The 12939-nt window shown below is 41.4% G+C and overlaps 1 protein-coding gene across 1 annotated transcript in view; it reads right to left on the bottom strand.

Annotated features, from left to right (window-relative positions):
- Positions 1-12658, bottom strand: part of ints3 (integrator complex subunit 3) — a 16618-nt gene extending 3960 nt beyond the window's left edge. Inside the window, exons 1-18 of the mRNA XM_068733258.1 lie at positions 12519-12658; positions 11369-11452; positions 8933-9016; positions 8722-8835; positions 7912-7996; positions 7697-7763; positions 7374-7515; positions 7099-7228; positions 6852-6949; positions 6328-6519; positions 6165-6252; positions 3480-3559; positions 3005-3096; positions 2819-2925; positions 2280-2399; positions 1570-1699; positions 184-238; positions 1-62 (exon numbers count right to left, since the gene is read on the bottom strand). The exon at positions 1-62 is cut by the window's left edge and continues 42 nt beyond it. Coding sequence (XP_068589359.1) covers positions 1-62; positions 184-238; positions 1570-1699; positions 2280-2399; positions 2819-2925; positions 3005-3096; positions 3480-3559; positions 6165-6252; positions 6328-6519; positions 6852-6949; positions 7099-7228; positions 7374-7515; positions 7697-7763; positions 7912-7996; positions 8722-8835; positions 8933-9016; positions 11369-11452; positions 12519-12596 — 1808 coding nt within the window. The 5' untranslated portion in view covers positions 12597-12658. The remainder of the gene's footprint in view (positions 63-183; positions 239-1569; positions 1700-2279; positions 2400-2818; positions 2926-3004; positions 3097-3479; positions 3560-6164; positions 6253-6327; positions 6520-6851; positions 6950-7098; positions 7229-7373; positions 7516-7696; positions 7764-7911; positions 7997-8721; positions 8836-8932; positions 9017-11368; positions 11453-12518) is intronic.
- Positions 12659-12939: the final 281 nt, after the last annotated feature.

A 12939-nucleotide genomic window follows, 5' to 3' on the forward strand; every position in this document is an offset into this window, starting at 1 on the left:
TCTTTAAACAGTTCAGCCAGACAAGAAGCCAGACCAGACATCTGCTCAGAGTCAAAGTCCTCCTGCAACACCACACAGAGAGTAAGACACAGTAGAACACAGCAGTACACAGTAGAACATAGTAAAACACAGCGGAACATAGTAGAACATAGTACATGTTGACAGACTGATCTAAGAACTCACCTCCAGGATCAGATCCACGATTTCCTGCATCACTTCACACTGAGTCTCTGTGTCACTGAGGAGACACAATCAATAAGTATTAATGATCTATAAACACTGAGGAGACACAATCAATAAGTATTAATGATCTATACACTGAGGAGACACAATCAATAAGTATTAATGATCTATAAACACTGAGGAGACACAATCAATAAGTAGTAATGATCTATAAACACTGAGGAGACACAATCAATAAGTAGTAATGATCTATAAACACTGAGGAGACACAATCAATAAGTAATAATGATCTATAAACACTGAGGAGACACAATCAATAAGTAGTAATGATCTATAAACACTGAGGAGACACAATCAATAAGTAATAATGATCTATAAACACTGAGGAGACACAATCAATAAGTATTAATGATCTATAAACACTGAGGAGACACAATCAATAAGTATTAATGATCTATAAACACTGAGGAGACACAATCAATAAGTAGTAATGATCTATAAACACTGAGGAGACACAATCAATAAGTAATAATGATCTATAAACACTGAGGAGACACAATCAATAAGTAGTAATGATCTATAAACACTGAGGAGACACAATCAATAAGTAGTAATGATCTATAAACACTGAGGAGACACAATCAATAAGTATTAATGATCTATAAACACTGAGGAGACACAATCAATAAGTAGTAATGATCTATAAACACTGAGGAGACACAATCAATAAGTATTAATGATCTATAAACACTGAGGAGACACAATCAATAAGTAATAATGATCTATAAACACTGAGGAGACACAATCAATAAGTATTTATGATCTATAAACACTGAGGAGACACAATCAATAAGTATTTATGATCTATAAACACTGAGGAGACACAATCAATAAGTAATAATGATCTATAAACACTGAGGAGACACAATCAATAAGTAGTAATGATCTATAAACACTGAGGAGACACAATCAATAAGTAATAATGATCCATAAACACTGAGGAGACACAATCAATACGTAATAATGATCTATAAACACTGAGGAGACACAATCAATAAGTATTTATGATCTATAAACACTGAGGAGACACAATCAATAAGTAGTAATGATCTATAAACACTGAGGAGACACAATCAATAAGTAGTAATGATCTATAAACACTGAGGAGACACAATCAATAAGTAGTAATGATCTATAAACACTGAGGAGACACAATCAATAAGTAGTAATGATCTATAAACACTGAGGAGACACAATCAATAAGTATTTATGATCTATAAACACTGAGGAGACATAATCAATAAGTAGTAATGATCTATAAACACTGAGGAGACATAATCAATAAGTAGTAATGATCTATAAACACTGAGGAGTAGTAATGATCACCTGGTCTTCTGCAGCTGCTGGACTTTCTCCTTCATGGTGTCGTCTAATTGGTCGATCCACGGTGTGACGTCAGCGGGCTCCTCCACCACGGCTTCTTTGATAGGATGAAACCTGAACTCCCTCTTCTTGCCTGCAGTGATTGGTCGAGAGACGGTCAGATAGCATTCAGCTGCAGACTCACTAGTTATACTGGTTACATTGGCTTGACTGGTTACAGTGATTATACTAGTTACACTGGTTAGTAGTTACACTGGTTACAGTGATTATACTAGTTACACTGGTTACAGTGATTATACTGGTTACACTGGTTAGTAGTTACACTGGTTACAGTGATTATACTGGTTACACTGGTTAGTAGTTACACTGGTTACAGTGATTATACTGGTTACAGTGATTATACTGGTTACACTGGTTAGTAGTTACACTGGTTACAGTGATTATACTAGTTACACTGGTTACAGTGATTATACTGGTTACACTGGTTAGTAGTTACACTGGTTACAGTGATTATACTGGTTACACTGGTTAGTAGTTACACTGGTTTGAGTGATTATACTGGTTACAGTGATTATACTGGTTACACTGGTTAGTAGTTACACTGGTTACACTGATTATACTGGTTAATAGTTACACTGGTTGCACCTGGTTACACTGATTATACTGGTTACAGTGGTTGATTAAAAGTAAACCAGTCTAAACTGGTTCTTCACCTTTGTTGTGGACCTCCTCCTCATCATCGCTGAAGGCCGCCTCTGTGTTGTCATAGCAACCGTCCTCCTTGTCCAACACATGGTTGTCCATCTCTAAGGAAGTGGACTCCTCCATCTTAACTAGAGGACACACATACACACACACAGAGAGAGAGAGAGAGAGAGAGAAACACACACGCGCGCACACACACACACACACACACACACACACACACACAGAGAGAGAGAGAGAGAGAGAAAGAGAAAGAGAAAGAGAGAGAGCGAGACACAGACACACACACACACACACACACACACACACACACACACACACACACACACACACACACACACACACACACACACACATGAAACCTGACCTGATGAACTCTGATTCTGACATTCTACATCCAGCAAGACTGGATTCAGAAGGATCAACACTTTAAATGATCAGATCTATAAAACCTAATAATCTGTGTGTGTGTGCCTGTCTCTCTCTGTGTGTGTGTGTGTGTGTGTGTGTGTGTGTGTGTGTGTGTGTGTGTGTGTGTGTGTGGTACCTTCAGTCGGGGGGGAGGGCGAGCTGCAGAACTCGGGGAATCTCTCTCTGAGCATCGATCGAAGCTCTCTGTCCAACTTTGGATTATCAAAGAGCGGAGCGAGGTGACTGAGAGACAGAGAGGCTGATCAATAATCAATAGGTGGTGAACTGACTGTGTGTGTGTGTGTGTGTGTGTGCTTCTTACGCCAGCACTCTCTTCTCCATGATGAAGGTGAGCGAGTTGAAGACGCCCTGACGGACCTGAGACTCCAACGGAGGGAAGAAGTGAGGAATGATCTGAGGAGAGATGATTGATTTAGTGTGTGTGTGTGTGTGTGTGTGTGTGTGCCTGTTTTTATGTGTGTGGCTGTGTGTGTGTGTTTGAGAGTGTGTGTCTGTGTGTGTGTGTGTGTGTGTGTGTGTGTGTGTATATGTATGTGTGTGTCTGTATGTATGTATGTATGCGTGTGTATATGTATGTGTGTGTGTGTTTGAGAGTGTGTATGTGTGTCTGTTTTTATGTGTGTGGCTGTGTGTGTGTGTTTGAGAGTGTGTGTGTGTATATGTATGTGTGTGTCTGTATGTATGTATATATGTATGCGTGTGCGTATATGTATGAGTGTGTGTTTGGGAGTGTGTATGTGTGTGTGTTTGAGAGTGAGTGGGTGGGTGTGTGTTACCCTGCACATGAAGTCCAGCAGTGTAGCAGTGATGGCAGGATGAGGTTTCATGGAGTGATGCATCACCAAGATGGCTGGTTCTGACACACAAAACACAACAAGAGTCACTAACTTTACTAGTTATATGTTAATAATATAGGGCTGGTTTATAGTCAGGGCCGGCTCAGGTTTATATTAGTTAGAATTGTTAATGCTCAATAGTTAGTAACGTTAACCCTCAATAGTTAGTAACGTTAACCCTCATTAGTTAGTATCGTAACCCTCATTAGTTAGTATCGGTAACCCTCATCAGTTAGTATTGGTAACCCTCATGAGTTAGTAACGGTAACCCTCATGAGTTAGTATTGTTAACCCTCATGAGTTAGTATCGTTAACCCTCATGAGTTAGTATCGGTAACCCTCATTAGTTAGTATTGGTAACCCTCATTAGTTAGTATCGGTAACCCTCATTAGTTAGTATCGGTAACTCTCATTAGTTAGTAACGGTAATCCTCAGTTAGTATCGGTAACCCTCATGAGTTAGTATTGGTAAACCTCATTAGTTAGTAACGTTAACCCTCATTAGTTAGTATTGGTAACTATCATTAGTTAGAATTGGTAACCATCATTAGTTAGTATTGGTAACCATCATTAGTTAGAATTGGTAACCATCATTAGTTAGTATTGGTAACAATCATTAGTTAGAATTGGTAACCATCATTAGTTAGTCTTGGTAACCATCATTAGTTAGTCTTGGTAACCATCATTAGACAGTATTGGTGACCCTCATTAGTTAGTATTGGTAACCCTCATTAGTTAGTATCGGTAACCCTCATTAGTTAGTATCGTTATCCCTCATTAGTTTGTATCGTTAACCCTCATTAGTTAGTACCGTATTTTTCGGACTATAAGGCGCACTTAAAAATACTTACATTTTCTCAAAAATTGACAGTGCGCCTTATAATCCAGCGCGCCTTATGTATGGTTACTTGTTGTGCTTATTGATCGATTTTATGTGGTACAATGCGCTCAAAAATCTGTCGAAATGTGCAAGTACGACTTTGGTAAGCAACGAAGCCGCTCAAGGGATATTCGGAGCATTACGGTACGCTGTGTCACTACCTGATCGGCCCCGTAACAGGAATGTAATGTCTAAACTAAAAGTCAAAATCGATCAATAAGCACAACAAGTAACCATCGGTCGCAACTGTCGTCCGAGCTTTCACGAAAGCTGGAATCATCACTGAACAGCCAAGTACCGATAACGGCAACAAGACTGACTCGGAAAATGACGAGAGAGATTCGGGCATTCTTGATGCCGAAATCGCACAGCTGTTTCACTCAGACACTGAAGATGAAGAATTCGATGGATTTGTGGAAGAGGAATGAATCGATAAGTGAGTGTATTTTTCTGTACCGGTATTTGTTGTTACAACTGAGTTGAATAAAGTTTGATTTACCGGACTGTGTTGTTTTGCTTAGTGCGCCTTATAATCCGGTGCGGTTTATGTGTGAACATAGACACATTAATTCACAGTGCGCCTTATAATCCGGTGCGCCTTATAGTCCAAAAAATACGGTACTGTTAACCCTCATTAGTTAGTATTGGTAACCATCATTAGTTAGAATTGGTAACCCTCATTAGTTAATATAGGTAACTATTAGTAGTGTTGGTAACCCTCATTAGTTAGTATCGGTAACCCTCATTAGTTAGTATCGTTAACCCTCATTAGTTAGTACTGTTAACCCTCATTAGTTAGTATTGGTAACCATCATTAGTTAGAATTGGTAACCCTCAGTTAATATAGGTAACTATTAGTAGTGTTGGTAACCCTCATTAGATAGTATTGGTGACCCTCATTAGTTAGTATTGGTAACCTTCATTAGTTAGTATTGGTAACTATCATTAGTTAGTATTGGTGACCCTCATTAGTTAGTATTGGTAACTATCATTAGTTAGTATTGGTAACCCTGTTAAAATTGGTAACCCTCATTAGATAGTATTGGTGACCATCAGTTAGTATAGGTAACTATTATTAGTTAGTATTGGTAACCCTCATTAGATAGTATTGGTAACCCTCATTAGTTAGAATTGGTCACCCTCATTAGATAGTATTGGTGACCCTCATTAGTTAGTATAGGTAACTATTATTAGTTAGTATTGGTAACACTCATTAGTTAGTATTGGTGACCCTCATTAGTTAGTATTGGTAACTATCATTAGTTAGAATTGGTAACCATCATTAGTTAGTATTGGTAACCATCATTAGTTAGAATTGGTAACCCTCATTAGACAGTATTAGTGACCCTCATTAGTTAGTATTGGTAACCATCATTAGTTAGTATTGTAACCCTCATTAGTTAGTATTGGTAACCATCATGAGTTAGTATTGGTAACCCTCATTAGTTAGTATTGGTAACCCTCATTAGTTAGTAGCGTTAACCCTCATTAGTTAGTATCGGTAACCCTCATTAGTTAGTAGCGTTAACCCTCATTAGTTAGTACTGTTAACCCTCATTAGTTAGTATTGGTAACCATCATTAGTTAGTATTGGTAATCATCATTAGTTAGAATTGGTAACCCTCATTAGTTAATATAGGTAACTTTTATTAGAATTGGTAACCCTCATTAGTATCGTAACTATCATGTGAGGGTTAGGTCAGAGTTGGTGAATACAAGTGTAGAAAGGTAATAGTGTGTGTCACCTATGTTCATGATGCTGTCTTTCTCAGGATTGAAGAACAGCCAATCATAGAAGAGAGCCAGTTTGGCGTTGGAGGCGGCGACGTTTGACTGGAGAAATCGATTAATCGATTGGTTAGTTATTGATTTTAAAAGATGATGAGCATCAGATTGATGCCCCCTTACCGTGCAGGTGGTGAGCAGCCAGCCAATGATGGCCCAGCGCGGCAGGATGTCGGAGCTCAGCACCTCATTGGATGGGTGGACAACTCCACAGATGTAGCGAATCAGATCGCAGCGCAGTGATTGGCTCTCTGCTGTGGACAGGTACTGTCTCTGAAACCAGTCCTGATAGCGCTTCTGCTGCCCGAAACGCACCTGGACACAGGTAACAAGTCAGTCATCCAGGTGTATGACTGGTTTGTACTGTTCATATACTGTGAGTGTACAGGGTGTATATACTGTGTGAATACTGTGAGTGTACAGGGTGTATACACTGTGTGTATTTAGTATGTACTGTGTGTATAGTGTGTGTATACTGTGAGTGTACAGGGTGTATACACTGTGTATTTAGTATGTACAGTATGTATACTGTGAGTGTACAGGGTGTATACACTGTGTATTTAGTATGTACTGTGTGTATACTGTGAGTGTACAGGGTGTATATATTGTATATACTGTGTGTACTTTGTATGTACTGGGTAAGTTACCCTGGAGGTCATGAACAGCAGCTTGGTCTCCATGTCCGGTGTGAGACGACAGGCCAGAAACTTCCTGGAGGTGCGAGCGGTGAGCAGCTGGAGAACACCTGAGAAACACATCAGATTACAGGGGACTGTGGGTAGTGTAGTTTACCAGTGAACTGAGGACTGTGGGTAGTGTAGTTTACCAGTGAACTAAGGACTGTGGGTAGTGTAGTTTACCAGTGAACTGAGGACTGTGGGTAGTGTAGTTTACCAGTGAACTGAGGACTGAGGACTTGTGGGCTGTGCAGCAGGTCCTTCCACACCAGCTCCATCTCTGGGATCCGAGCCACGTTCTGCATCAGACGGACCAGATCTCTGCCGATGATCTGACACTCCATGAACTACACAGAGACGGGACTGTCATGGTAACCACCTGGGTAATCAACACACACACACACACACACACACACACACACACACACACACACACACACACACACACACACACACACACACACACACACACACTTTTCCTTCCTTCCTTACCTTCTCCCTCAGCATGGAGATGCAGTAGTCGACCTCTTTCTGACGCAGAATCAGGAGGTTCGGAGCTCCGTGGTCGACGATAAGACGAAGGTACGTGTAGACGGACATCGCTATCAGCATCCCACTCTTCAACACCCACTCTCTAGAGACAGGAAGGTAGTCAGATATATACAGTACCGACCACTACAGTACAGACCCTTCACAGTACAGACCCTCTAGCTGCTTCACAGTACAGAATACTTGCGTACAGTACTTTCAGAAACATCACATGTACTTCAGTCTGACTAAACTTTGGTTAGAATAGATTTCAAAGTCAAACCTACTTTTGGTCTAACAGGATGTCAAGAACATTCTCAGCCAACCAGAGGTTTTTGGTGGAAATATCTCCACCTGGATTTAAAACACACAATGAGAGAGTTACTTTGAGATGACAACATGTGGATGTGTATATATGTGTATATATGTGTGTGTGTGTGTGTGTGTGTGTGTGTGTGTGTGTGTGTGTGTGTGTGTATATATATATATATATATCTCTGACCTGCGATCTGTTTGAGCAGCGTCATGACGACACCATCAGCTCCCATCACTCCACTCTTCACCAGCTCTCTGACCAGCCACACCAGCTGAAACATCACTTCAGTTAACATCTGGAGCCGTTAAAAGTTACAGGTCATTTAGACATAATCACTGTATACCTGAATGTGTATACCTGAATGTGTACCTGTATACCTGAACGTGTATACCTGAATGTGTATACCTGAAAGTGTACCTGTATACCTGTGTGTATACCTGAATGTGTATACCTGTGTGTATACCTGAATGTGTACCTGAATACCTGAATGTGTATACCTGAATGTGTACCTGTATACCTGTGTGTATACCTGAATGTTTATACCTGAATGTGTATACCTGAATGTGTATACCTGTGTGTATACCTGAATGTGTACCTGTATACCTGAATGTGTATACCTGAATGTGTACCTGTATACCTATGTGTATACCTGAATGTGTATACCTGAAAGTGTATTCCATGAATGTGTACTGTATACCTGTGTGTATACCTGAATGTGTATCTGTATACCTGTGTGTATACCTGTGTGTGTGTACCTGAATGTGTACCTATATACCTGTGTGTATACCTGAATGTGTATAACTGAATGTGTACCTGTATACCTGTGTGTATACCTGAATGTGTATACCTGAATATGTATACCTGAATACCTGTGTGTATACCTGAATGTGTACCTGTATACCTGTGTATATACCTGTACCTGTTTATCTATGTGTATACCTGTATACCTGTGGGTGTACATGTATACCTGTGTGTACACCTGCATTTGTTGTTTACCTGTGTTCTGGGGACGTCCTGCAGCTTGAGGAACTTCTCCATCAGGATCTGGTTGATCTTCACCAGAACCACGTTCATCCCGTCTCTGTTGAGCAGTGTCAGGTCTCTGTAACACTGTCACAAACACAGAGTGATGTCACAGTGATGTCACAGTGATGTCACAGTGATGTCACACATTAACAATGATGATGATGATGTGGTGGTGTCTCACCCTCTGGGCCTGGGTGGGCTCTGTGAGGACGAGAGAGAAGAGACCCAGACACACCTCCTCATGCTGCGTCTGACCCTTACACACCTAGAGGACAGTATTAGTCACAGTGTTAGCAGTAGTACTAGCAGTAGTGTTAGTTGTACTAGCGGTAGTGTTAGCAGTAGTACTAGCAGCAGTACTTGTAGTAGTGTTAGCAGCAGTACTAGCAGTACTGTTAGTTGTACTAGCAGCAGTGTTAGCAGTAGTGTTAGCAGTAGTACTAGCAGCAGTACTAGCAGTAGTGTTAGCAGCAGTGTTAGCAGTAGTGTTAGCAGTAGTACTAGCAGCAGTACTAGCAGTAGTGTTAGCAGCAGTACTAGCAGTAGTGTTAGCAGCAGTACTAGCAGCAGTACTTAAAGTAGTATTAGCAGTAGTGTTAGCAGTAGTGTTAGCAGCAGTACTAGCAGTAGTTTTAGCAGTAGTGTTAGCAGCAGTACTAGCAGCAGTGTTAGCAGCAGTACTAGCAGTAGTGTTTGCAGCAGTACTAGCAGTAGTGTTAGCAGTAATACTAGCAGCAGTACTAGCAGTAGTTTTAGCAGTAGTGTTAGCAGTAGTGTTAGCAGTAGTACTAGCAGCAGTACTAGCAGTAGTGTTAGCAGTAGTGTTAGCAGCAGTACTAGCAGCAGTACTTATAGTAGTATTAGCAGTAGTGTTAGCAGCAGTACTAGCAGTAGTTTTAGCAGTAGTACTAGCAGCAGTGTTAGCAGCAGTACTAGCAGCAGTGTTAGCAGCAGTACTAGCAGTAGTTTTAGCAGTAATACTAGCAGCAGTACTAGCAGTAGTTTTAGCAGTAGTGTTAGCAGTAGTGTTAGCAGTAGTACTAGCAGCAGTACTAGCAGTAGTATTAGCAGTAGTGTTAGCAGCAGTACTAGCAGTAGTGTTAGCAGCAGTACTAGCAGCAGTGTTAGCAGCAGTACTAGCAGCAGTGTTAGCAGCAGTACTAGCAGTAGTTTTAGCAGTAATACTAGCAGCAGTACTAGCAGTAGTGTTAGCAGCAGTACTAGCAGCAGTACTAGCAGTAGTGTTAGCAGCAGAACTAGTATTAGTGTTAGCAGCAGTACTAGCAGCAGTACTAGCAGTAGTGTTAGCAGTAGTGTTAGCAGCAGTACTAGCAGCAGTACTTATAGTAGTATTAGCAGTAGTGTTAGCAGCAGTACTAGCAGTAGTTTTATCAGTAGTGTTAGCAGCAGTACTAGCAGCAGTGTTAGCAGCAGTACTAGCAGCAGTGTTAGCAGCAGTACTAGCAGTAGTTTTAGCAGTAATACTAGCAGCAGTACTAGCAGTAGTTTTAGCAGTAGTGTTAGCAGCAGTACTAGCAGCAGTACTAGCAGTAGTGTTAGCAGCAGAACTAGTATTAGTGTTAGCAGCAGTACTAGCAGTAGTGTTAGCAGCAGTACTCGCAGCAGTGTTAACAGCAGTACTAGCAGCAGTGTTAGCAGCAGTACTTGTAGTCGTGTTAGCAGTAGTGTTAGCAGCAGTACTAGCAGTAGTGTTAGCAGCAGTACTAGCAGCAGTGTTAGCAGCAATACTTGTAGTCGTGTTAGCAGTAGTGTTAGCAGCAGTACTAGCAGTAGTGTTAGCAGCAGTACTAGCAGTAGTATTAGCAGTAGTGTTAACAGCAGTACTAGCAGTAGTACTAGCAGTAGTGTTAGCAGTAGTGTTAGCAGCAGTACTAGCAGCAGTACTAGCAGCAGTGTTAGCAGCAGTACTAGCAGCAGTGTTAGCAGCAGTACTAGCAGCAGTACTAGCAGCAGTGTTAGCAGCAGTACTAGCAGCAGTACTAGCAGCAGTGTTAGCAGCAGTACTTGTAGTCGTGTTAGCAGTAGTGTTAGCAGCAGTACTAGCAGTAGTGTTAGCAGTAGCGTTAGCAGCAGTACTAGCAGTAGTATTAGCAGTAGAGTTAGCAGCAGTACTAGCAGTAGTATTAGCAGTAGTGTTAGCAGTAGTGTTAGCAGCAGTACTAGCAGCAGTACTAGCAGCAGTGTTAGCAGCAATACTTGTAGTCGTGTTAGCAGTAGTGTTAGCAGCAGTACTAGCAGTAGTGTTAGCAGTAGTGTTAGCAGCAGTACTAGCAGTAGTACTAGCAGTAGTACTAGCAGTAGTGTTAGCAGCAGTACTAGCAGCAATACTAGCAGTAGTGTTAGCAGCAGTACTAGCAGCAGTACTAGCAGCAGTGTTAGCAGCAGTACTAGCAGTAGTGTTAGTAGCAGTACTAGCAGCAGTACTAGCAGTAGTGTTAGCAGCAGTACTAGCAGCAGTACTAGCAGTAGTGTTAGCAGCAGTACTAGCAGCAGTACTAGCAGCAGTACTAGCAGTAGTATTAGCAGTAGTACTAGCAGTAGTGTTAGCAGCAGTACTAGCAGCAGTACTAGCAGTAGTACAGGGTGCGTTTCTTACGTTGGCAGTGAGCGCGTCGTTGGCCTCTCTCTCTGAAAGCCCATTGGTCAACGACTGGACGATCCCAACACAACGCTCCAACCTCTGATAACACAAATAAATAACAACAATATTCATAGTAAATGATTTCTACATGATGTCATATATTTATCCTCCTTTTATCTGATCAAACGTCCTGCCGACAGTAAATACTTTATATATTTCATATAAAACTGTAAACACTACAGAAGTACATTAGTTCAATGTGTAGTTCAAATAATAGTTCAGTTGTTTTATTAACTGCTGTCATTAAAAGAAACACATGAACACATTATCTCTTTAAGTGTTTGAGTCAGTGTATAAACACAGTACTGGTACACAGAGTTGAGTAGTTGTGATGTATAAACACAGTACTTGTACACAAAGAGTTGAGTAGTTGTGACGTATAAACACAGTACTTGTACACAAAGAGTTGAGTAGTTGTGACGTATACACACAGTACTTGTACACAAAGAGTTGAGTAGTTGTGACGTATACACACAGTACTTGTACACAAAGAGTTGAGTAGTTGTGACGTATAAACAAAGTACTAGTACACAAAGAGTTGAGTACTTCTGATGTATAAAGCCACAGTACTTGTACAGCCACAGTACTTGTACACAAAGAGCTGAGTAGTACACAGTACTTGTACGTGTAAACAAAGCTAGTACACATATTTAAACTGCCAACATCTACTACTTCTGTCATGTGAAACACGCGCACTGCGCATGCGTATCTGTCACCTTTCGGGTCTCATCCATATGTTTACGTAGCATTATGCTAGGCTAACTGTCGGCAGAGTGTCTTCACACACACACACACACACACACACACACACACACACACACACACACACACAGAGAGACAGACAGACAGACAGACAGACAGACAGACACAGTAACACTGTGTTTACACAGAACACCGCGAGGCTCTGCTATGCTAACTATGCTAGCTATGCATACACTAAGCATACTAACAGCCTAGTTAGCACAGCCATGCTAGCTATGCTAACTAGCCTGCTAGCCGTCCCGTAGGTCCTTCCCGTCTCTTTGTACCCGCCGCTAACTGCTCACGAACCCTCTCTAACCAGGTTTATCCCGGGTTATAGGCCCGTTAGCCCGGGTCAGCCTACCTCCTCCAGCTCGTCTTTAGCGTCCAGCTGAGTGGACACCACCAGCCGAGGCAGCGGCTTCGCCTTGGCCGTCTCCATCTCACTTCTGTCTCACTCTTCTGTCTCACTCTCTCAGTCCCGCTCTGTCACACCGTCCAGCAGCTACGTGACGGTACATCCGTCACCGGCCGTCTGCTGCCATCCGACCAATCAGCTCACAGAGACCTCTGAGTGACGTCCGTGTGGACCAATGACAGGAGAGGAAACCTACAGCCAATCCTTGAACGGCTGGTGTGAACCTGAACGCCATTTATAACTTGTTTACTACATTTATAACTTGTTTACTACATTTATAACTTGTATACTACTTTTATAACTTGTTTACGACATGTATAACTTGTTTACGACATTTAACAAGTAATACTTTAACATTTAATGTTAT

Source organism: Cebidichthys violaceus, unplaced genomic scaffold (genome assembly GCF_023349555.1).
Source record: "Cebidichthys violaceus isolate CVI_PGR_0920_01 unplaced genomic scaffold, fCebVio1.0.p SCAF_109, whole genome shotgun sequence".
Classification (NCBI taxonomy): Eukaryota; Metazoa; Chordata; class Actinopteri; order Perciformes; family Stichaeidae; genus Cebidichthys; species Cebidichthys violaceus.